We start from the raw sequence: 24789 nt of genomic DNA on the forward strand, positions 1-24789 counted from the left end.
CCAGACCTACCGTTCTGGGTCAGTTTGGTGGAGCAGATAAGAGTGGCGATCTGGAAGCTGTCCTTCGTGCTGTCTTTAGTGGGCGTGAAGTTGGACGAGTGGTGCAGGTTTTTGCCTGGTGGGCTGTCCTTCTCCTCCTCTACTTTTGTGCCAGGAAGAGTTAAGTAGAATTTAGCGTCTTCCATTTTCTTGTTATCGCCCTGTTGATAGAACATAGTTGGGGAGGGTGATTTCAGATACTGAGAATACTCCATCTTGCCCCTGTCCACATAGGAGGCAGGCAGACTCATTGACTACAAATGCTCTCCAACACAGCAGCAGACTGCATGTTTTTTCGGCAGTTTTCACATCTGCTATGGACTGGAATTCTTTTTAAACTGTGCATGGAAAAATCACATTCTATCCAAGGCACTTATCTGGCCTCCATCCTCAGAGTATCTGAGCACCCTGCAATCTTCTAATGTATTTATCTTCTCAACACCCCTGTGGGGTAGGAAAGTGCTGTCACCCCCATTTTACAGATGGGGAACTGAAGCACAGAGATACTAAGTGATTTCCCCCCAAAACAGGAGCTTGTACCCGCATCTCCCAAGTCTAAGGCTAGTTCCCTAACCACCGGACCAGGTTTCCTCTCTCTGTGTTGTAGTTTATCTATAGATATTCTCAGGAATACAGGAACAGACCAGTGGCCCATCCAGTCCAGTATCCCATCTCTGACAGTGGCCAGTACCAGATGCTTCAGATGAAGGAACAAGAAACCCACAATGGCATAGCCTGCCCACTTGGGAAACCTTCCCAAGGCTTCAGGTGGCTTTGTTTACACCCTGAAATATGAGTTTCTCTCTCTCTGATACATTTTATCCTATCTAATGATACCATGGAAGTTAACATGGTAGCAATGCACTTCATAAATGTACTGTAGTATATCTACATCAGTGATCCCCAACCTTTTCAGTGTGGCAGGCACCTGACGACTAGCCGCCGAAGAGCGCGGCAGCCGGACAAGCAGCTGCCGAAATGCCGCCAAGAAGCAGCGTTATCAAGAGGCGTCGCTGCCGAAATGCCGCTGAAAAGCAGCGGCATTTCAGCGGCGATGCTTCTTGATGTTGCCGCTTCTCGGCAGCATTTCAGCGGCTGCTTGTTCGGCGGCTGCGCTCCTCGGCGGCGGGGTGCTCCCTTGTCAGTAGGCAGGCGCACATAGATGCCCCAGCGGGCACTGCATTGGGGTCCACTTATCTACATTATAAAACACTAATGACATCTCGGTACTGGGGGATTTCACTCCATGAGTCGCTATTAAATCTTTGCTGGAGGATAGGAAGCAACTGCCACTTTGCCAGTGCAGATTATAATGTGTAGATTAGAGAGGTTTTACTGTCACTTTAATACCCTTGTGGTTCTCTGCAGTGGTTAACTTTCTGTTACTGTGCCTGAAAACACGGTATCTCTCCCCTTGTCAAAGACAGCTCCTCCTAAAGGCAGAAAGGGAAAAGACGTGACTCCATGCCCATTCTCTATAGGCTGTCTGGGTTACGGGGCCAAATATAGCAAACAAGCAAAATGGATTCTCAAGCTACTACAAGAATGTATCAGACCTGTGTCAAAGTGATCAGAGGTCTGCCCAGTGCAACCTTATTTAATGGTGGCTTATCATGACCACAAATTAGTGTGTCACTGGTTCTCAGACTCTGGCGGTTAACAGAGTAAAGTAAGGCTTGTGTTACCAGGAGACTACACACATGGCTGGGAAAGACGTTTCAACTAGTACAAGAATTGAACAACCACAGGATTTTTTCCCCCAAACTACCTTGTAAACGACTAAATTGTGTTTGCCATCCTGCAGAGTTGTTCCATCCGCATTCATCAGTTTCACAAAGGCCACCCCGAAAGCTCTCTCCGATTTATCCCTGGCTGCAAAGAGAAAGAACATAACCTTCACTAAGAGGGGCCTCTAGTCTGTCTCTTGGATTATCTCCCAGCTCCCAAACCATGGGAAGGTTCTTTGTGACTTGCTGCTACTAAAGAACAAAGCAAGAGTAATAACTTCTGTTTAAAAAGCACTGTTTCATTGCAACACACCTCGAGGCACATTAGACCATTTTTACAATAAGATGGGAACGCTTCCCTGTTAATGCCTCATCATATCCAAATTTTCAATGGGTAGATGCAAGAAGAAAGGCACTGCAATTTGCATCCCTACAGAGCAATTCTGCATAGAGGTTTAGGCTGACATTTTCCAAAGAGGCCTAATTTTAATGATAATTGAGCACTCAAATCACTTAGGCAGTTTTTTGAATCACAGCCTTAAATGTTAATGTATTTGTTATTTGTATTCCAATAGCTAGGAGCTCTGGTCATAGCCCATGGCCCCATTTTGCTAGGCACTGTACCAATACAGAACAAAGAGATGGTCTCTGCCCCAAGCAGCTTGTAATCACAGGAATTGTGAATGCAAATACATGCGTTTCTGACTTCGTACCTACTGCCTCTATCTTTGCAAATCTGGCAGCACATCTTGCATTTAACTCTATGGATTTGTGTCTGTGACAGAGTGCTAGATAGGAAACCCTGAGTCAGCACTCTGTTCACAGCAGCTCCAATCAGGCATAGCAGATTGGAACTGATGAGGCAGACCTGTGCCTAATTTGTAGGTGGGGCAGGGCAGAAAGGCTAATGAAGCCATTAGCCAGAGCCCACAAATAGGCACAGGAAGGAAGTGAAAAGGGGGAAAGCAGGCAATGCGAGGGGGAGAGAGATTGCTCTCCCCCTGCTTGAAAAGGCGTTAGGTATGTTGTGAAAGTGGTGGGACTCAATTATAAATAAACTGCACAGGGTGTTGAACCAGCACTAGGGTCTCTGCGCGGTTTGTTGACCGAGACAGTAGCAGGACCAAGGAGGCTCTGTTACAGTGTCTTACCGCCCTTTTTGGATCAGTTTCTCAGGCTGTTGATCTGATCTCATGGGGCCGCCCACTGCTCTGAAATAGCTTCATGAGATTTCTGGCTATTTAACTTTCTTATTAGCCTCTCATGAATTTGATCTAAAGTCCTCCTGCAACGAGGCCATCAAGACCTGAGTCACAGCGCATTCCGGCACTGACTTTTGTAAATGACTTAAAAATAAAATGAGTAGTTCAGCTCCTCGGCACAAAAGACAGGCAGTCCTGTTTCCCATTTTTATAGACAAAAAAACCTATTCCCCCCACCCCCATTTGCATGTGTCATTCCCATTTCTTGCTTCCAATCAGGGAGTGGAAATGCCGAAACACACCAAGAAAGGCGGCTGCTGCTGCGGGATTTCCAACCAGAATCAGAAGCAAAAGTGCTGGAAATCCAGTGGGAAAAGCCTGTTTTCTTAGAATAGCAGCCCTGTTTTGCTCACCCATTAAGTTGAGGGGGCTCATCAGAAAGCATTCCGTTGCTTGTCCATGCCAATGCCAAACTCTGAACCATCCCCTTCCCAGCAGACTACAGTTAGGAGGAAGGCCGAATGCTGGTTCCATCTTTGCGGGACACTCAGAAACATATTTAGGCTACAAAGTGCACAATATACATGGGGGGGGGGAACCTCCCTGGTCTCCGCTTCAAGTACTTACATTCCTGTGATGATCGGTGACGGACCGTAAACCTCAGATGGCAACGACTGACCTCTTCAATTGCAATAGACACCTGAACATTACGTGAGGGGTCAAATAGAACAATAATTAGGGCTTCTCATATACCTCTGATACCTCTGAGGAGGAACACAAAATATTTTACAAACACTAACAAAGCAAGTCTCATAACATGCTCCAACCCCTCACCCCAAAGTCTTATAACCATTTTGCAGATGGGAAAAGCATAGCTAGAAATGAAGTACCTTACCCAATGTAACACATCAGTGGAAAAGTCAGAGAGAGAATCCAGGAGTTCTTGTCCCTGGCCCTACATTTGAAAACTCATCTCTAGTTCTGTTTAAGATCTTCAAAGGATCACAGGGAATTCAACATGCAAATGCCATTGAAACTGAATGAGATCTGAGCATTTAACTCCTGTAGGCTTTTTTGAAAACTTTACCCCCAATCCACTTTGCACTATCTTCATGAAAGCATTTGCTAAAGCCGTTCAGTCCTGAATCCATTGGTACCTAGGTATTTAAATTACTCTGCATGTGTGTGCGCAAGTGTATATACACATACATGCACAAATATATATGGATTTGTACTTTATGTTACTGGGAAAGCTCTTCTCAGATGCAGCATCTTATAGAAGTACAGGTGGCCAGTTGGCTTGGCCAGGGTTATGCAATCAATCAGAGCTTCAATAACGTCTGGAATCCAGGAGCCTCTCTCTCTTCCATCACGAAAAACGTTTAGGAAGTAAATGGAAGGGCCTTTCGAGGTTTTATTTTACCAGGATTCCAAGTGCAGAAAAGCAGGCCTGTTCTTTCCATTTCAGAGACCCCCCCCCCCATACAATTCAGATTAGCAGTTAAACCCTTCAATTATCCCAAAGATACTCTGCTTCTGTCTACAGCAAGGGTGCGGATGGTTTTTAGAAGCACGCAACAGATCCAGCGATGATACCTTTTCTAGCAAATCCTTTAGCTGCATCTGAAATCCTTCAGCTGCAGCTGAAAGTGGACCAGAGTCCTGTTTGCTGAAAGACCAGACAACACTGTCTCTCTAGACCACATAGGACAACATGCTACTCTACATGTCCTCTGCTGATTCAAGGTTTGTTGATTAGCCCTATTCTTTAGGCTCCATGTGAAGGGAGCAGGACTGTAAAATGCACACACTCACCTTTACGGTTTCATACCAACAAGGCTGCTTGACTTGATAGTAAACAACGGACTTGTATTCGGAGATCCCTTCATAACCAGCACCTGGATGGATAGCTTTCTTTGGGGAAAAAGGTGAAGAGCAAATAAAGTCAGGAAAAAATACTTAGGCTCCTAAGTCACTTAGATGCTTTTGAACATTTTACCCTAAGTCCCATTTTCAAAAGTGACTTAGGGACTTAGGAGCCTAAATCACTTTTGAAAATGGACTTAGCCATTTAAGTCATTTTGGTGATTTTAGAAAATTTTACTCCTAACCTTCAAAGATTTCCTTACATCAATATTAATGTGTAAGTTCAATAGGACTGAGCCCTAAAATTCATTGGATAAGAGATTGGAATAATCTAGGGTTATACCGAGGACTAAAGCTCAGCATGCAGAGGCCTCTGTGAGACACCTGTTTATTTTGGTAAATTACTGTCAAGACTACAATCTAGACTCCTGCTGCCAAGGTGTGCAACCTTTAGCTGTGCTCCAGCAGTTGAGTTTCCTACGTGACTAACTGAACCTTAAGGCTCAAGTTTGGAGGAAGAAAAATAAAAGTAGCAGAGGTAAGAACAGAACCCAGGAGCCCTGATTCCCAGAACCATGCTCTAACCACTACACTACACCGCACTCACCTTACCTATATCCTATGCCTCCTATTGATGTTTGAGGTGGAAAAGATCCATTATGTCATCTAATCCATCCTTCAACCAATACAGGCGTGTCCATTACATTTTCTATTGCTTTTCCCAGCAATGCAATCACAGAGGTCCCCTAGAATTACCTTAACTGAACCATCACACAGTCCTTGCACATAGGAACTCCATAAGGGCCATCTCAGCTGGAGATCCTGCAGCAGCCCACTACATGCATAAAGCAACATCTTTGTCACCCACCATCCAAGCAGGTCCACCCTACCTCCAAGAGGTTGCCATCTTCATCATGCACAGACATGGTGACCTCTACATTCTTGGGAGTCTTCTTCTTCCCTTTGTCAAACTCCCCTTGTATCAGAGTGATGTAGATGTCATTTCGAACATCACCTGAAACGTTAAGAGACTCCCAGTGAGCCGCTTTTCATGGACAGCCAGCTGGGGGAAGTTACAGGGCTAACATTTCACACCCCAGCATGGGATTTTGACCATGTTATTTCACATCCTTGAATGATATCAAGGGAGCTCTAGATTGAACCACTGGTCTCATCTTCACCTCAGTTTTTGGGTCAGACTCTACCATGTACCAATCTTCCTGCTAATAATCCTTGCATGCATGACTTCCACACACCACCTCTGTTTATCATCACAAATGGACTCATGAATAAAGGACAAGGGAGCTTCATATTCCATTATGCCATGACCAAGTTCGTATCTTTTGTATTTCTCTTTCCTATCTGCCAGGGTGAATTCCTCCCTATGTGAATTCAATAGTGCAGGTGGGGGAAAATGTCACGATGAAAGATGGCTTTTTGACTAAATGGAAACGTTCTTACAAAAAATTCCATTCATTGACATTTTTCAGGTTTCCTTAAATAAAATATAACAACAGAAACAAAACTGAAAATTTTCACTTTTTGGATGAAACTCCGAAATTCTGCTGAAAGTTTTTGACAAAACAGAAACATTTTAATCTTATTTGAAAATTTTAGTGGAAAACACCACACACTTTTCAACCAACTATGGAACAGAGCTCTGCACAACAGGTAAATCCAGGATCTCTGTGTCTTCTTATGTCCTTCACAAGCACGGTAGCAAGTCAGAGTTTGTGCTCATGAAGATAAGGTACCTACCAGGCAGAATAATCTCAGGGAATCCCATTTTGCGAGCCACTGCAGTCGATCTGTCGACAAGGTGAGAAAAATCCTTCTGAACCTGGGCTAAGTCTCCAGGTAACAGCTTCAGGGAGACCCAGAGGCCTAAGAAAAAATATGGTACTTAATAAATGTTTACTGGTACAAGTGCAATATCTATAGTATGACCATTAACCCTGGGCTTAAGGAGGGAAAACTAATGATTATTTTCTTGTCTGATATATATAATGTAGTATCTCAAACACACAGCTAAACTACACAACCCCAAGTTTCCACCGGGCCTGATTCGCCAACACTTACTCATGGCTGACTATTACCTAATTCTGTAAGTAGATCCAGTGATTTCAGTGGGACGGTCACTGGAGTAAGATACTATTTAATTTGAGCAAAGGTGGCAGAACCCAAACCATAAGGTCTCAGCCACATCCAAATCATTTAGGAGAAACAGAGGGGTTGGGTGGGGTGGGATAAAAGGAGATGTAGTTACCTTGGTAAACTACGCTCCATAGCTTACAACATTAGTGGCAAACTAGTTTAGTGGGAGAAATGGACAAGTCTTCTGTTTTGCATAAGGATGGAATAACCCACTGGTGAGGCTGTTACAGTCCCGCTCCTTGCCCAATCCACAGAGGATATGAGTCTGTTATAGCCCAGCTAGAGAGCTTATGCAGCTCATGCTTTTAGCTTTGGAGGTTCCTGGTTCAATCTCTGGTGATGGGATAACAGCATTTCACAGTCCAACCCAATGGAAGCAACAGACTCCAGTGGCCTTGATCTCTGAACCTTCACAAGTAATTCAATTCCTTTGTAAGAGAGGGAGCCTTTCCCCTGCCCCAGGTTGTGAAGCTGGCTCCTTGTCCAACGTGTGTACCTTGCCCTTTATGATTCACTTCCTTTGCAGCGATGACTTTGTTGAAGACCGAAGTGAGAGGCTCATTCTCGCCGATCACATGGGAAGTCATTAGAGGAGACATGATTAGCTGTCGCTGCCTGATGTAGGTTTCCATTGCGATTCTGAGAAGTGGAACAACAGAAGATGGGGTGCAGGCAGACTGAAGGCCAAGCAAGTCCTGGATCCAAACATCTCTGACCTTTGGATCTGGCCCCTATGGTCTTTAACAAGCCAAAGCCTTTAACAAACCTCCCTCTCCACCCCACCGCACCCAGATATGAACCCCCAAACTTTGGAAGAGCCTAGATTTGGATCCAGACTCTGCATCATGAGCTAATCTCTAATTACAATGTCCCTGCAGCGAAGACAGACAAAAAACAGTTGTAAATCCACGTTATTGTGGAAAGGAAAAACACCCTTTGGGGCAGTTTTTCTAGTCATATAAACAGGTGATGAAAGGAATAAAAAATTCTCCACTGAGAGTCCCTCGTAATGACATGCTGGCTGAACCAAACGAAGTGCTATATTTAGGATTGTAATAACATAGTTCAGCTTACCCAAACAAGCTTCATTTTCATTACTGTAACGTGCTGAACAAGTTAACAGTGCCATCAAAGAGCCAGTCTAACTAGAAAGGCACGGTTCTGGGACTTGTATCTCCTCTCCAAACCAGAAATTGTAACCATGCAGCCAGGAATCATTTCATCCCCAACTTCTAGCCTCTTTACCCAATTCCTCCTACTCCACCCTTAGACAGATGATGCACAGTGGTGAAGGCAAGGGAAATTCAATTGGATTTGTGCTCCCAATCATTTACTTGCTTTTGAAAATCCCACCCCCAATGCGCATGCACAGTAGATGATGCCTCTGATTTTCGAAGTCTTGTCTATAGGAACCCACCCACGAACGTGCATTGGACTCTGAGGTTATGTCTACACTTACCGGGGATCCACGCTGCGGTGATCGATCCACTGGGGATCGATTTAGCAGGTCTAGTAAAGCCCCGATAAATTGACCGCAGATCACTCTTCCATTGACTCCGGTACTCCACCGGAACGAGCAGCGTAAGATAAGTCGACGGGGGAGTTTCTCCCATCAACCCAGTGCGGTATAGACACTGCAATAAGTCAACCTAAGCTACGTCGACTCCAGCTACATGGGTAGACTTAACCCCGTAGTATAGACCTGGCCTCAGTTCATCCTTCTATAATTTGAACGTGTGATTTCAGGGAGTCTGTCTACTTCAAAGCTAGTGCTATGATACCACCCCGCCAGCCATCCCCCTTCCAGTGGTTGTTTTCCCTGTTACAAAGCATAAATCATGCTGATGAGGTTTTTACTGATGACACTCGAGTCCATCATCCTGCTGCAAACTTTGGGCTTTACATGACTGGAGATTTTTTTCTTTCAAAAGGGTCAGACTCTACAATTAACCAACGTGTCTGTATAGACCAGGGGTAGGCAACCTATGGCACGTGTGCCGAAGGCGGCACGCGAGCTGATTTTCAGTGGCACTCACACTGCCCGGCTCCTGGCCACCCGTCCGGGGGGATCTGCATTTTAATTTAATTTTAAATGAAGCTTCTTAAACATTTTAAAAACCTTATTTACTTTACATACAACAATAGTTTAGTTATATATTATAGACTTATAGAAAGAAACCTTCTAAAAACGTTAAAATATATTACTGGCATGCAAAACCTTAAATTAGAGTGAATAAATGAGGACTTGGCACACCACTTCTGAAAGGTTGCCGACCCCTGGTATAGGCCTTTCTGATACACCCCAAAGCTCCCATACAGACATTGCCATTCTCTAAAGACTATCTGTTCTGATTCATACAGCTCCGTGACTCACCCTGATGTCCAATACTTACTGCTGAAAAGGAATAAAGTGTTGCTTTTCCTCGTCATCCACCTTCCCATGTATGATATCAGTAATGTCCATTACTGCAACGAGACAAGTTTAACAAAGACCATTTTATACCTCTGCTTAGTGACTGTTAAGAAAAGAAAAAGAAAAAAAGTCTTGCCCAACAGATGCTAATTCTGGTTTAGCTACACTAGTGGTAACAAATTTGGGAGACCTAAAGGGCCACTGGTTCTTTTAAGCACCAAGCAGATCTGGCTGGCACAGCATTGGAACCATAAGCACCAACCCATCCATACTAGTTTTTCCACAATGTTGTTCTCACTGGTGGAGCAAGATCAGCATTTGCAATGATGGGAAAATTTTGCCAAAATTTCCCAAGTGTAAACAAGGTCTAAGTAGAATTTTGCTTTGCACATTGATTTCCTTGAAGGGATCAATAAACAATCTACTTTCCAAAAGCCAAGTGGAAGCAGAAAATACTTATTCCCCTCCTAGAAGATGAATAATAGTTTTCTCAACTCTCTCTTCAGCCAGTCAATTGTCCTATTTGCCTTGTTAATCTGATTGACTGACATAGTTCCAGCCTTCAGTGTTCTCATCCTCTTAGCAGGTAAAGCAAATTCCTCACACAGCTTTTCTCATAGATCCAGCCTATAGCATAAGGCATGAATATTCTTCCCTATAAGAATGGATGGGATTTACAAAGATCTGATCAAAGCGAAGAATTTACCTTTAGATTTCACATTCTGTTTACTTCAAAGTTTAATTTTAATTTTCCCTGTGTGTTTTCAGATTGACATTTTCAAAGCAGGCCAAGGGAGTTAGGTGCCTAACTCAATGGGAACCAGGCACCTAGCTCTTTAAGGCTCCTTTGAAAATCCAAGCCTTGAAATGACACTGTGATAAGGATCTGAAAATCGACTGGGACACCATTGCTTCAGGGGACTAGAACTGGGCAGTTTAAGCATGGAGGGCATAATAAGTAGCGAACAGTAGTAATATGTAGCTATCAGAGAGAACTTTTTCCTCTGTAAATCTCAAAAGGTTTTACGAAGGTGGGTGGTCAGTATTATTATACCCATTTTACAGATGGGGAAACAGGCAGAGAGAAGTGAATTGATTTTCCCAAGTTCAGTGACAGGACCAGGGATAGATTCCCAAGCCAGTGTCCTATCCACTGGACCATGGTCTCTCTCAGTTAATGCATTCTGCAGCTCAGCATCTCATACCTGCCACCCCAAACGGTCTCCGGAGCCCACCGGTGTGTTTCTTCCCATCTTTTAGCTCCATGTGCCCCACTCTCACAATTTGACACACCAAGCTGATTTTGGGCCTGATCAGGTCAGAGCTGCTCAGGTCCTGGAGAAACAGCAGAAACCATTTAAAATAGAGAAAATTAAACCCAGTTGCTTTGTGAACGTAGAAAAAACAAAAAGACATTTGCCAATGTTCATCACTTCCCGGCCATCTGACAAGGACAAACACATTTAAGCTAGGAAATACATTTCTAAGAAAGAAAGAAAACACGATCTCACTTATAAAAGGGCCTTTAAGGCAAATATATGGCACGCGCCTGACAATTTTAACACATAGCAACTTCTTAACAACACGCTGTCCTTCAATAAGACTTCCCAGCACCAGGCCTGGAAACGATGGTAAATAATGTTATTACTAAAGCACTATCTACTGATGACAGGACAGTTAGCTTGTGCCACTCTTGTTTCTAGTCTGAACATGCCACAAATGATTACACTGAAGTGTTATTCTTTCATGAACAGCTGGTTACAAGTGATTTTATACAATCCAGCCAGCTAGCTCACTAATCCTGTACAAACTCAGAACTAAGAGCAAAATATTGACACAGAAACCCCACCAAAGGGCAGAACCAACAATGCACTCAAACTCAACTCCTCCTAAATAGGAGAATTCAATTGAAAACAACAAACAAGGCACCTAGGACCCCATTTTTAAATCTATTTTGGTGCCTAAAAATGCAGCTAGACATTCAGTAGGATTTCCGAAAGTGCCTACCTGCATCTTTAGGTGCCGAAATACCTTTAAAATGTGGCCTTTGGAAAAAATATATACCCTTACAGATATTAAAAAAAACATGATGGGGCACATTTTCAAATGCAGACACCCCAGCTTGTCCGTACAACCTTAACTGTCCAAGCAAAAAGCATGGAAAACTTTCTGCTGTCAAATTAATTGTGGACGCAGCTCAATTGTTTGCATGCATACACGATTTCCCTGAGCAAACGTCTAATGAACATAATCAGTATCCATGCATTTTTGGAAGGTGCAACTTCTCATTTTAAAAATTAACTCTAGTGCCACTAATACTCTTGTGTTTTAAAATGAGGAGCAACATATCAGATGTCATCTCTTCTGTACTTCTTTGCTGATCAAGCTCGCCACTTTGCTACTCTGCTAAGGATTACAAAAGCCTTTGTCTGTATGGTTCTTGCACACCAAGAACACGTGCCGTGGCCCTCATGATTTGCAAAGAGGTGCCCAACTTAAGACATCTTGAAAGGGTCCTGATTTTCAAAGGGCACTGTACGCTGCACTCTTTCAAAATCAGACCCCTTTAATTACAATGTTTCAGTGGGGCAGCCAAACACGGAGTCACCCAAAATTACTAATCACTTCGAAAATCCTGGCAAACTAGATTTATGTGGTGAGGAATATAAAGCAAGGGCTTGTCTTTGATGTGGCACTTACACTGCACGTAACTTTCCTGTTTGTTTGGTAACATACTGGTTGACCCAGGTCATCTTGCCAAGTAAATCAGCATTTGCCAGATACAAAAGCTTCCTCCCATAGAATACAAGATAATTGTCGTGTTTATACAGCACTCATTAAAAAAGGGAAAGGGAGAATAATAGTTTTGGTATTTATACAGGACTGGTTTTGATTGGGGACTCTAGGGGCTTCGCCAAGAGAAGCAGTAAATAATAATAATAAATATTACAGTGGATGACTAAGCATTGGAGAATTTCCAAGCTGCAAACACAACAGGACTTACTGTAAAGATCGCTTGGAGATTATTAAGTTTCTCAATTTCCTTCGGCATCCCATTACTGCCCCAACGAACCAGGTAATTTTCACTATAAATAAAATAAAATAAAATAAACCTCTGCAATTCACGTATACTAGGTAAAATTTTCAAAAACATGAAAGTCACTTCGCCCATTGGTGAAATGCAGCCACCTCTGGGGTGTAGAGAGGCAGCTGTTTAACAGAACACACCAAACCTATAAACACAGTTTAAGGGAGGTAGTGAAGAAAATATATTCAGTCCAAAAGGAAACTGCAGGGGGATATAAGATAAGTAGAATTTAAAGGGACAAGCTGGAATTTGACTAAGGTAGTGGTGTGAATATACTTACCCCTTTAACAAGTGTTGTGGGATTTTTAAGTATCACATGGGCTCAAGACCGTGGCTTTAGGCCTCATTTGAGATAAAATAATTCCTACCCAAATCACTGTTGATGGAGTAACCAAAAGAAAGAACAAAAGACTAAAGAAGAAAACCACCCTAAACAACTCCTCCCTTACGGCCCTCTTCGCAGCGCCATCGGATGGGGCACCACAATCACCACAGAACAAGAGGGAACTTTCCGATTCAGCAGCAACCTACCTGATCAGTTTCGACTGGTCAGGATCATAGAGGCTCATGAACAACTCTGCATCTTCACCAATGTTGCAGACGAAGTTCTTGAAGTTCATGTACAGGCCGTAGGTGTGTGTTGTGTTGAATACTGGCTGTCCTCGGAGGTCTAAATTCTGTTGCAGAGACTGCAGAGAAAGATCAAATGAACATGAAGGGGTCTCCTTAGAAAGGACAGAGGCTTCATGTGGGATAAAGCTTAGTGCTGGATCTCCTTAAGGATTCAACTAATTTCTAGACAGGACTGATGGTTGATTCATTCAGTGGTATAGGAGGACTGACTGGGCAAGGATAGCTCAGTGGTTTGAGCATTGGCCTGCTAAACCCAGGGTTGTGAGTTCAATCCTTGAGGGGGCCATTTAGGGATATGGGGCAAAAATCTGTTGGATGATTTAATTGGGGATTGGTCCTGCTTTAAGCAGGGGGTTGGACTAGATGATCTCCTGAGGTCCCTTCCAACCCTGATATTCTATGATTCTATGAACCCATGTTGTACCACAGGAGTGTCTGTGTCCTGAAACCGTGGGGTAACCAAAGTGATTCATATTGTATACATGTAACATACATATACGTTTACAAGAACAACAAATACATCACAACTTGAATGTCTTTAACTAGAGGAGGAAAAAGAAGAATGCGTCTGGTTAAATTAAATATCCAAAAGTGCTCATGTGGCACTTTGGCGCCTAAGTCTCATTGAAAGCCATTGAACAAGGAAGGGCAATCTTAGAAAGAATATAGACTGGAAGTCAATGACACAGGCTCCTAAGCCATTAAGATGCTGTTGAAAAGATGATTCCATACAGTTACTATTGAACGTGCACCTGATGCCAAAACTTGGAAGGTAGGAGCAAGCTACGTTATATCTGAGAATTTCAAAGCTGCCAAGGAGCGCCGGATGCCCAGTCCTCATTAAATGGATTTCCCCCTTTTTTGTTTTTAATGGAAGCACAGTGGAATTCAGTTTAGCTTTGATGCCAAATAGAACACCACTATGACAGCATAACCTCCCTTAACCAAAAAATCAGCTGACATACACACAGACAGAGAGTACAGGTGACTTCATGAGGGTAAGGCCACAAACAAGCAGGGACATACCTTCTCCTCTTGGATCCTTTCATCGATCCTTTTGGATGCCATCTCATGGGACTTAAAGAGAGCAATCGTGCTGGTTTCATCTGGGTCCAGGATGTTTCCATTGTCATCTCGCACCACCAGATCCAGCCCTAAGATCCTGGGCAGCATCCGTGTTACAGGTGAAAAGGGAGAATAATTGGCAATAAGTTGGAAGCAAATGCGATTTCAAGAGAGTCTTTTTAATGTTGGCATGGAAATGGAACAGAAAATGTTGATGCAACTTTTTAAAAAAAACTGGAGGGATTTGTTTAAAGAACCAATGGAGAGTCCATCTCTGTGACAGCTGGGAAGATGAACAGACGACAAGTGTCATCTGGCTTCACTAACCCCAAAACAGAGGATCCAGACTCCATTTTATTCTTTGTGGTATGATAGTACCTTCAGACCCTAATCAAGATCACCACCTCATTATGCTAGGCATTGTATACACACACACACACACACACACACACACACACAAAGACAGCCCCTGCCCGGAAAAGCTTGCAAACTCAATAGACATGACAGATAAAAGTGGAAACAAACTTTCCAAAGTCACACACAAGAGGTCAGTGGCAGAGCCAGGAATGGAATTCAGGCTTCCCAATTCCCAGGATCCTATCCACTGCCTCTTATCCTAACCAAATTCAGGCAGCACTAAAGTAACAGAACCAGTGAAGGGCCCAATCCTTCAGCCTTTACTTACACAAGTCATTAATAATGAGGTTAACAGAACAATTAGTACAAATAAGAGTTGCTTGGTTGGGTGCAAAATCTGTGAGCTATCTGCTAAATTCAGCAGATAAGAGGATTTTCTTTTAATACTTAGACTGAAACTCCGAGGAGTTAATGAAGTGCCAGTAAGTCTTTGCAATGCAATTATCATCTCAGGTAAGAAACCATGACTTTATTTTTAGAGATGCTGCCTCCATTGATAGCTGCTGTTGCTACCAGGTTAATACTGATTACACAAGCCAACTGCCTGTCCAGGAATCCTAGTTTCAGACCATCGGCTGGGAGCTTGGTTCTATGTGGAACACTGAGTGGGGTTTACCTGTTGCCGTAGTCAATTTTAGCAGTGACTTTCTTCTTGAGTTCTGCCAACTCATCTTTGGGAAGGGTCCCAGAGAGTATCTGTGATCTCCATTCTATCAGGCAATAGGTCATTTGCTGTAAATGCCGAAATTGTGTCATCCTGTTGTCCTAAAGGGGAAAAAGGGATCATAATTTCAGGCTGGTTGTGTGCTGAAAACCACGAGCTCAAGAAGTCTTCCAAAAGGTGACTCAATAGAAACCATCATCAAATCCACATCTAACCATAGATTATTATACCCACCAGTGTCACTGCACGATTGTTTCTTACATCTTCTACTCTCCAGGTTTTTTTTTTCTCCTGTCTACATTTAAATGCTACAAGCAATGAGGCTTCCACCACTTCCTTAGGAAATACATTCCAGCCCTCAAATTGTTATGTGATGGGTGCTTTTTAAATACGGAATGGACAGAATTTGATTAGATTAGCCTAGACAGGCAGTATGGTCTAGCGGACAAAGCACTGGATGAGGATTCACAAGACCTGGGTTCTATCTTTGCTGCTGCCACTGACCTGCTGTGTGACTCTGGGTAAGCCACTTCCCGATCTCTTTCCAGTGCCACTCTGTCTGTCTGGTCTATTTAGACTGCAAGCTCTTTGCAATGGGGACTGTCTCTCATTACGTGTTTGTACAGCACTCAGTATATTGGACCTTGTTCAGCGTCTCTGCACATTACTAAAATCTCAGCTCTGATGCTATTAGGAATTATTCTATTACAACATAGATAACATTTAGGCTGAATGTGTCTTGTCCTGAATTTAATCATATTAATTCTTACTTACTACCCTCCTTGCACCGGCCTCAACAACTCTTCCATCTCGTTGGTATTATAAACAAAAAGGTTCCTTTTATCTTATTGCCTGAGTGAAACACTATGTGATTAATTAGAACCCCAGCCTCCATCTCTGTTTACACAACATCGGCAACTACATTTTAAAGTCAGAACACTAACTGAATTGAGTCCCTGCGCTTCATTTCCATGGCAGTCTGCTCTTTTGGTCCTGTCCATAACCCCACTCCACTTCTACTCTCAAAATCCATCCAAAACGCAACGACAAAAAACCCACACCAATTTCTGGGAGATTGTGTTAGCATGGCACTCATGGCATTGCATTTGGAGACTCGGATTTGATAGCCCACAAACAGACTTTTTGCCCCATGGAGAGACTTGCCGAAGTGAAAATATCAGTGTGTGGGTGCAGCAGTCTACCTAAAGATCGGGGCCACAATTGCAAGCACTTTGGGACACCAATTGTCATTTACGTAGGTATGTACAGTGCTTAGCACAATGGGGTTTTGACTTCATCTATTCCTCTAGTGCCTCCACAATGCAAATAAATATTAATAACTTTGTTATTTTCTATTATTTGTATTGTGGTAGCAACTAGGAGTCCCGGTCATGGACCAGGACAAATATCATGCTAGGCGCTCGTACAAACAGAGCAAAAAGACCTTACAATCTATGTAAGTTTCCCCCAAGAGCTTCCCAAAAGCGGCAATTTGTTCTCTTGAGTTTCCTACAGTAGATACATTTTAATTTTTCATTACAAAACAACATGTAAAATTCTAAAATACTGACTCAGCATGTTATTAAAACAAATGACTCTGTGAAGCTCTCCCCAACCCAAATTAATTAATGAGAATATTTCGCATGCCCCTTTTCTGGTTCCACCCCAGAGTAAATTGGGCAGGCACTTGTGCCTCATGATATACATGACACTTTGCTCCTACAAGGGAGCCAGAGCCACAGGTGTACTTAAAAAGGGGTGGAGAATTTTATAACCCGTTACAACATTTGTAGCAGTGCTGACTAGGATGAATAATTAAGTCTCATGCTTCTCAAACTGATCGCTCACAGGGCTCAGGAAGGAATTCTCCTCCCCCCCCCCCCATCCCCAATATTGCACAATCAGCCAGATGCATTATGGCAAGTTCCTGATTTATACTAAGCATCAGGCACAGCCTGCTGTCCAAGGCAACATATCAGAAATATCTAGACACTAGATCTAATTTACCAAGACAAAATCTGAAATGTCTCTTTAACAGGCTTACAGTGTTAGTCCGCTACACACCACCCTGTTACCAGGGGCTGATCCTGCTGAGAAAGGGTTAAGTGGGTTCTTCTGGTTCACTGAATCAGGTGGTTCATTACACACATTGATATATGAGCGATAGGAGTGGCTCTCTAGAAAGAGGGGATCTAGAGTGTGAGCTGAGCAGTCCTGAGGGAGGAACTCCAAGTGCAGTCATACCTGGGAAAAGGCTTGAGATGAACTTTGTTATGCTATTGTTAATGAACCCCTGGAAAGGGGTGTAGGGACTTTGTTTTAGAGCAGCTTGGAAAAGGAATCTGCTCCCAGGTTCTCTGTACCCATAAGATTTAAGATTGGTGCCATACAAAAGGGTATAGGAGCGCAAACTTTAATGGTTAATATTAAACACTGAACATAAAGGTATCAAGCCAAATTCAGAGCGGATGTCAATACCAGCTAATCTAAAGACTGCTTACATCAAGTCTGTATTGTTTGATTTCTTCAGTCGCCAATGATTTCTTTAAAATACCTGTTGCCAGAGTTTAATAAACCCTAAACAAGGCCTACAACCCATCAAATGAGCAAGTACTTTCTAAATACATACTCTTTGGTTTCAATGATGTTACAATGTACCTTAGCACTTTTAATTATTCCATGCCTAGCCACATGAAGCAAGACTGCAGAGCTCTGGATAACAAGCATTATGGTGGCAGATAGTCATTTCTAACCTCCTGTGCAATTAATTCATATAAACATTAACTCCCCCATGATAGGGAAAGCAACTGCACCATGTGATTTTGGAGAACACTTTTCAACTTTACATTCCTTAAATTATTCTAGACGGACTGCTCTCAAGTCTAACACAGTCAATGACTCCCCTAGGACATGCACTAAAACATGCGCAAAGAGTTCTCGTCTGATGCCTCTTTGCTGAGCCACTGCCAAGATCAAGCCACTCGTTAATAGACAATTAAAGCCCCAGATCCCGACACTTCTGAAATTCAGGTTGTTTGAAATTTAAACCTGGGTTGGAATTTTGCATGTGGTCCTACCTTTTATAAAGAGCTAAACCAATACTCCAGATCCAAACACTACAAACTTTGGGGTCTTTGCTAACTAGATCCAAAACATGTGGCTTAAATCCATCTCTATCTATATGTACTGTGGGCACAATTTCCAAATATGGACAGTTTAAAATTGTGTCCCTATCACCAACCAGGGACATAAAATGGGCAGCTATATCCCTGATTGCCAACCTGATTATGAATGTATAATTAGAGCATACTATTTAGGTATCAATGTCTGAAATCTGGTCTTAGTATGGGCAAAAAGGTCCAAATGAAAACAGTTTCAAAGAGAGACACATTCTTGTAATTAATACCATTAGTACTTAGCTATGCACAACTGTCCCTATATAGCAGGAACCCCCCCGCCCCCGCATCCCCTTTTTTTAAAATAATTTCTCTACTCTGTCCCTCTCTGAAAGAAGAGGGAGGATATAAACTACTGCATTTGCTTTGTCTAAAACTGTTTTCTGTATTACTACAGTCAGCAGCATTGATACACACAAATATTAAACCCCAACTACAAGACAAAGGTTGCTGTTGGTGACCGGAGACCACATGTGAATACAGCAAGATGTTGCATTTTATTTATTTACAGGATTTACTATGGAGCTGATTAGTGTCTCACAAACATCTCTGAAGACTCTGTCGACCAAGTGTCAGACTCTCACAGCTCTTAGCCCTGACCACACTGCACATAAATCATCTCCTCAGAGCAACCTGCACATGCTCCAGTTCAGGGCTACTGGGGGTGAAGGGGAGGGGTTCACAAAACCCCCATGATGTCAGGAAGCATTATTAATTCTGTTACACAGATTGGGGCCCGAGGCAAGGAGAGATTAAGCAATTTGCCCAAGGTCACACAGGAAGTCTGCGTCAAAGCCAAAAACGAAACTCATTCCAGTTCCTTATCTGGACAGCTATATTCACCTTGCATTTTTCCAATGTGTGTTTTCAACAAATATCAAAAACAGGGTGGATAATATAGGATTTCTCTATGTGGAAGACCCTCCGGAAACTAATCTGGATGAACTCAAAAGGTACACATAAAAACACTTCTTCTAGAGAAAATCCTGAGTACCATTTCCCAATGCCCATGCAGAGAGTATGTCTATTCGCACTCCAGTGCCAAAAAGAGCCATTTCTATATTGATATGTGCTCCAATATATCAGTACTTTGATATACTTTGAGTAAACAGGTTGAAGTAAAGCAAGATCTTGCACTGATCTTAGCCCAGTTGACGTGATTGATGAGACGCTCTATGGGCGGTTGGCATGAAATAGATCATGTACAAAGGCAACAGCTTAAAAAAACCTAACCCACCTAGAAGCAATGGAAACATATGCCTCTCACAAAAGGAATAAAAAGAGCCTGATCTGGCTCCCATTTAAGTCAATGGCAAACGTTTCAATTTCAATGGTGGACAAACAGGAAGCGATACAATGTATGTACACCTACTAATGATCAAAGAATGCTAAAAGCTTGGGATGCAGGAGCTTCCCGCGCTAAATGCAATACAGGCAGTCCTCAGACTTACGACACAATTGGTTCCTGAAAATCGTGTCTTAAGACGAAAACGTCGTAACTCGAATTTCCCATAGGAACCAATGTCGGATCGAGCATTGTAAAGTCGAAACATGACGATTTATAAATGTCGTAAGTGCCGTTCATCGTAACTCGAATGTCATAAAGTCGAGAACTACCTGTACAAACTATTTTTAAACCAGAGCTTGAATTCTCTTCATGTGTCTCCTTTCCACAGCTTCTGGAATGATTGTGGTCCTGTTTTAATTACGAGCTGGGCTAGAGCCAGTCAAACATTTTCTGTTACACTTGTTTTTCCACATGGAAAAGGGTGGTGGTGGTGGTGGTTGTTGAAAAAAACTCCACGGGAAATGTCTGTTTTTGATAACATTTCAGGTTTTCACAGAAAAAACAACCCCCTATCTGCAAAATCAGACAATTTCTGACAATCAGAAACTGAAAACAACTTTGTTTTTACCCAAAATATTTTTAAAAAAATATTTTCCATGAAACCCATTTTTTGCACAGAAAAAAAAAAAATTCCCCGCTAGCACTAGGAGAGTCCTAGATTTGCCCTGTTCTGTGCACCCTCAGTTGCCACTGAATTCAACCGAAGGTGAGGATCCTCTGTACTTTTCAGGAGATTTATTAGTTCTGTGTGTGCCCCAGAATCACACTTGCCATTTACAAACTGTGCCCTTGACTGAGGCAGGGATCTACAACGATATAACCAAGCAGAGCTTTGCTGTGCTAAACCTTACCCAGTGTTTCACTCACCCTGTTACTCTGTTCCACAACCCTAAAAGAAACTAGATTTGCAACACTGACAACCAATGCTTGCTAGATTCCCATGCGCCATTCACAGGCTGGATTCATTTTCAGTCTTGGTAGATGCTCTGCAATGGAGACTATGGTGCAATTCGTGCTGTAATTTACAGAAATTACAGCAGTGAAATGAAATGCTGCCAAAGAGAAAAATCCCCCCTCTTTCTTCTCCATTTCCCTTCTCTCCCCATCTTCCTCCTTCCTCCCTTTGAGTTTTTTTATACTGCAGGGGGGAAATAAATTTGCATCCATTACAAACCACGATGTTTTCCAAGTCTATTTTAAGAACAACGCTGACATAGTAAAGTCACATAGAAGAGGAAGTATTTCTGCTCTTAGGAAAAACAGATTCTGAGGCTAGAACCTGAAAGGTTTTAAGGGAACAAGCCAGGAACAAAACGCTCGCTTTACACAGCAATTGCATCACATCTCGCCTCTCATTAAACTAAGAGGGTGGAAAAAATTCTTGTGGTTCTGTGGACCACAAACAAAATGCACTTATGGCTGGGTGAAATTTTTCAATAGGACAAACTTACTCTGGCTAAGAAAAATGTTTGGAGCTAATTTAAAACTATTCTCTCATCTTAATTACAGTCTCAGAGCACATACTGTGCAGCCTGAAGTAACCATTGACTGAAGAAAAATTAAGCTCCAGAATTTATAATCTGCTTTAAGACTCCACTTTGGAAGAAAGGGTAATTCATTCTGAACTCTGAATTGTTTTTCTTCGAGTCAGCATTTCAGCCTAACTCAGCAAAACGACCAACTTCACAAGTAGCCCAGATTTACCAACTTTTCAGAGGCAGCTTTGTGCAAAGGCTAAGGCACTGGACAGAGACTTGAGAGACAAAGAATCCAATCCCAGCTCTGACAATGACCTATTTACTGCATGATCTTGGATAAGTCACTTCCCCACTCTGGTACCTCTGGTTCCCCTCCCATCCTTTGCCTGACTTGTCTGGGTAGAAGCTCTTTAGGGCAGGAGCTCTCTCTTACTCTCTGTGTGTACAGCTCAGAGCCCAAAGGGGCCCCAATCTCAGCTGGAACTGCTAAATCTACTGTAAAACAACCCAGATTTATCTATGGCGAAAATTAGAGATGTCATTATGTGGCACCCAATGGATCTATAAAAATACTTAACATGTAGCCTTTATATAACATTTTTCATCTGGAGATCTCCAAGTGCTTTAAGGAGGAGGTGCAAGCATCATCATCCCATTTCTTAGGTGGGGAAACTGAGGCAGGAAGACTTATCCACATAATAAGTCAGCAGTGGAGCCAGGAAGAAAGTGCAGGTCTTTGGACCTGAGCCTCTTGTCTTAGCCACTGGAACACTGTAGCTGTCACCCTGCATTGCTTGGGAGCGCTGTCTTTGGCTGACCTTTCCCTCTCCCTCATTTCGTCTACGGTAAGAGGAAGGAGACAGTTTGGAGTTGGGATCTTTTTGCAGAATGGTCTGTGCACTCTGCCAGTTCTATCTGGGCTTAAGGCAAGGTATTGTGGCTCAGAGCAAGTGCCAGTCAATGGTGCTTAGACTTCAACAAATCTCGTGGAGCTCTGGTTATTTAATCTGCTAGTCAAAACAAGGAATAAATGGCATCCATGCAACAGGGGCAATTTGAACTGAGAATGCAGGAAGGTCACATGCAATCCGAGGCATGTAGCACGCCAGAAACCATGCTGTGGGAGAATTGTAGAAGTTATTTCTCTTGCAAAAAGACTGTTCAGGATGCTTTAGCAGCTTACACCTGCTTCATGTTGAAACCCACATTTGCACCTTGTAAGGTGTGCATGGAGGATCAAGTAGCAGTCTTAGGCTAGGTCTACACGGGGGGGTGGGGTCGACTTAAGATACACAACTTAAGCTACGCGAATAGCGTAGCTGAAGTCGGCATATCTTAGGTCGATTTACCTGGCCGTGAGGACAGTGGTGAGTCGACCACTGCCATTTCCCCGTCGACTCCGCTTCCACCTCTCACCACGGTGGGAGTTCCGGAATCGACGGCAGAGCGATCAGGGATCGATTTTATCGTGTGTACACTAGACACGATAAATCGATCCCCGATAGATCGATCACTACCTGCCGATCCGCGGGTAGTGTAGACGTGCCCTTAGTATTGTCATGGCATAATGCTTCCAGTTTCTCCACCCAACAGCGAGAAAATTCCCTTTCTTGAATGGCTTCAGATGTTGCAGAGAAGAGGATAAAGATGAAAGAGGATATGATTATAAATAATGGATCAAGTTTATCCCTAGGGGAACACCATCGATTTCAGTGGAATTCCCCCAGGGATAACACTGAGCCCACATAGTTCACTTCCTCCTATTCATCTGCTTCCCCAGCAGACACAGAGCTAATATGCATCAGCACAAGATAACGTGATGGGATTAACTCGAGTTAACATTAGTGGAGATAGTGGCTGGCCCAGCATGAGGAGAAAATAAATGACATCCCATGCTAGCTGCTAGCGGAGAAGCTTGTGCCTTGCTTCACATGAAAGTCAGGGACGGTTAGGCTGGCCTTGAGCATGGCCCTGTCAGGCAGGAAACAAAGATACAGGGTGCTTCTAAAGCAGCTAATCCTTCCACCAAAGATAAACCACCACCAAAAGTCAGTCCGATGAACAAATTAATATGTACTGGCCATTGCCTGGAACGATTGTTTGCAGAGCACAGTAAGCACTGGATTGAGACTCAGTGAAAATATTTTATTATCTTGCCTTCAGGATACAGAAGACAGAAAGATCAAGGGGGCTAGGGAAAGTAAACAGAGCTGTCTGAGAAATAGAATATTATTAGTGAGACGGCTCTTCCTTCTACTGCACCTGGAAGTTTCTGAATCTAATTTCACCAACAATCTTGATGGCATATTTCCCCAGGGAGAGAAAGATCAGATCAGAGATTGTGCCTGTTCTGGAAAAGGCAACACCAGAAGTATTTATATTTTATAGGCATGTATACTTTGTGCTTTTATATAAATACATACATATACTCCTCTCATGCACAGGGGCACTGGAACAATTTGTATAGTGGGGGTGCTGAGAGACATTAAACCAAACTGTAAACCCTGTATATAATGGAAACCACTTCAAGCCAGGGGGCGCTGCCGCACCCGAAGCACCAGCACACATGCTCATGCACATAACACTTCACCGGCTTTTCAGAGATCTCAAAGCATTCTGCAAAGGTAGCTAAGAAATATTATCCCCCATCTCTGAAGCCAAGCAAGATTAAGCAATTTGCCAAAACATGCATAGAAAGCCAGTGGCAGAGTCAGTACTAGGCTTCAGGTCTTGACTCCTAGGCCTGTGCTCTGTCACTAAATCAGACAGACATTGTAGGCACCACAGGAACCCCTATTCACGTTGTGAAGAGTGACTCTCACAAGCAGTCCCAACCAGCTGACACGATGTTGATTATGGCTTGTCCTGGTCAATGCTGACCATGGTGCGCGTCATGTCTTCTAACTCAATTATTCAAGAGTAGTACCGTTTTGTAGAGTAGATAGAACCTTAGTCCTACAAGACCTATCCTTTGATCATCCACCTTTTAAACAGCAGTAAGTCACTACTCCTTCTTCAGCTCCTTATAACAACAATGATACTGAGAGATTTTTAGGTATAAGGCAATGTACAAGTTCCAAATGCTTTGCAAATACCAAGTCTCAATATACTTGAGTTAGTTCAATATTATGCTCATTTTATAGATTGAGCAATGGAAGCATAGGGAAATTACAGGCCATGATTCAAAGGGTGCTTAACTCACTCATTAACTGAAGTCAATGGGGCTTATGCACATGCTGATGTGCTTTGCTGCGTCAGTGACCCACTCAAGATCACACAATGAGTTAGGAGCACAACAGAGCCCAGAAATCCTGAATCACAGCCCCCTGCGTCTGGCCTAGCACTTATACCATTTTGCTTCTAATCACATCACTGTTTGCAGCTCTGGAAATCACACTAGCAAACATCAGATGGGAAGATGTACCAGTCAGTGGAAAATACATGTTAGAATAAAATGGGGCTGATTCCCAGAGCAAACACCCTACAGGCAGAACTGAGCTCTGGGGCCCTGTTTGTAAA

At 42.9% G+C, this 24789-nt stretch overlaps 1 protein-coding gene across 1 annotated transcript in view; it reads right to left on the bottom strand.

Moving 5' to 3' along the window:
* Positions 1-24789, bottom strand: part of DOCK5 (dedicator of cytokinesis 5) — a 126433-nt gene that overhangs the window by 55742 nt on the left and 45902 nt on the right. The window contains exons 5-17 of the mRNA XM_026657397.2: positions 15221-15369; positions 14149-14284; positions 13021-13178; positions 12406-12487; positions 10607-10736; positions 9382-9454; positions 7485-7627; positions 6593-6718; positions 5725-5849; positions 4784-4882; positions 3596-3668; positions 1808-1911; positions 11-200 (exon numbers count right to left, since the gene is read on the bottom strand). Of these exons, the coding sequence (XP_026513182.1) occupies positions 11-200; positions 1808-1911; positions 3596-3668; positions 4784-4882; positions 5725-5849; positions 6593-6718; positions 7485-7627; positions 9382-9454; positions 10607-10736; positions 12406-12487; positions 13021-13178; positions 14149-14284; positions 15221-15369 (1588 nt within the window). The remainder of the gene's footprint in view (positions 1-10; positions 201-1807; positions 1912-3595; positions 3669-4783; positions 4883-5724; positions 5850-6592; positions 6719-7484; positions 7628-9381; positions 9455-10606; positions 10737-12405; positions 12488-13020; positions 13179-14148; positions 14285-15220; positions 15370-24789) is intronic.

This window comes from Terrapene carolina, unplaced genomic scaffold (genome assembly GCF_002925995.2).
Source record: "Terrapene carolina triunguis isolate 2854851 unplaced genomic scaffold, T_m_triunguis-2.0 Scaffold53, whole genome shotgun sequence".
NCBI lineage: Eukaryota > Metazoa > Chordata > Testudines > Emydidae > Terrapene > Terrapene triunguis.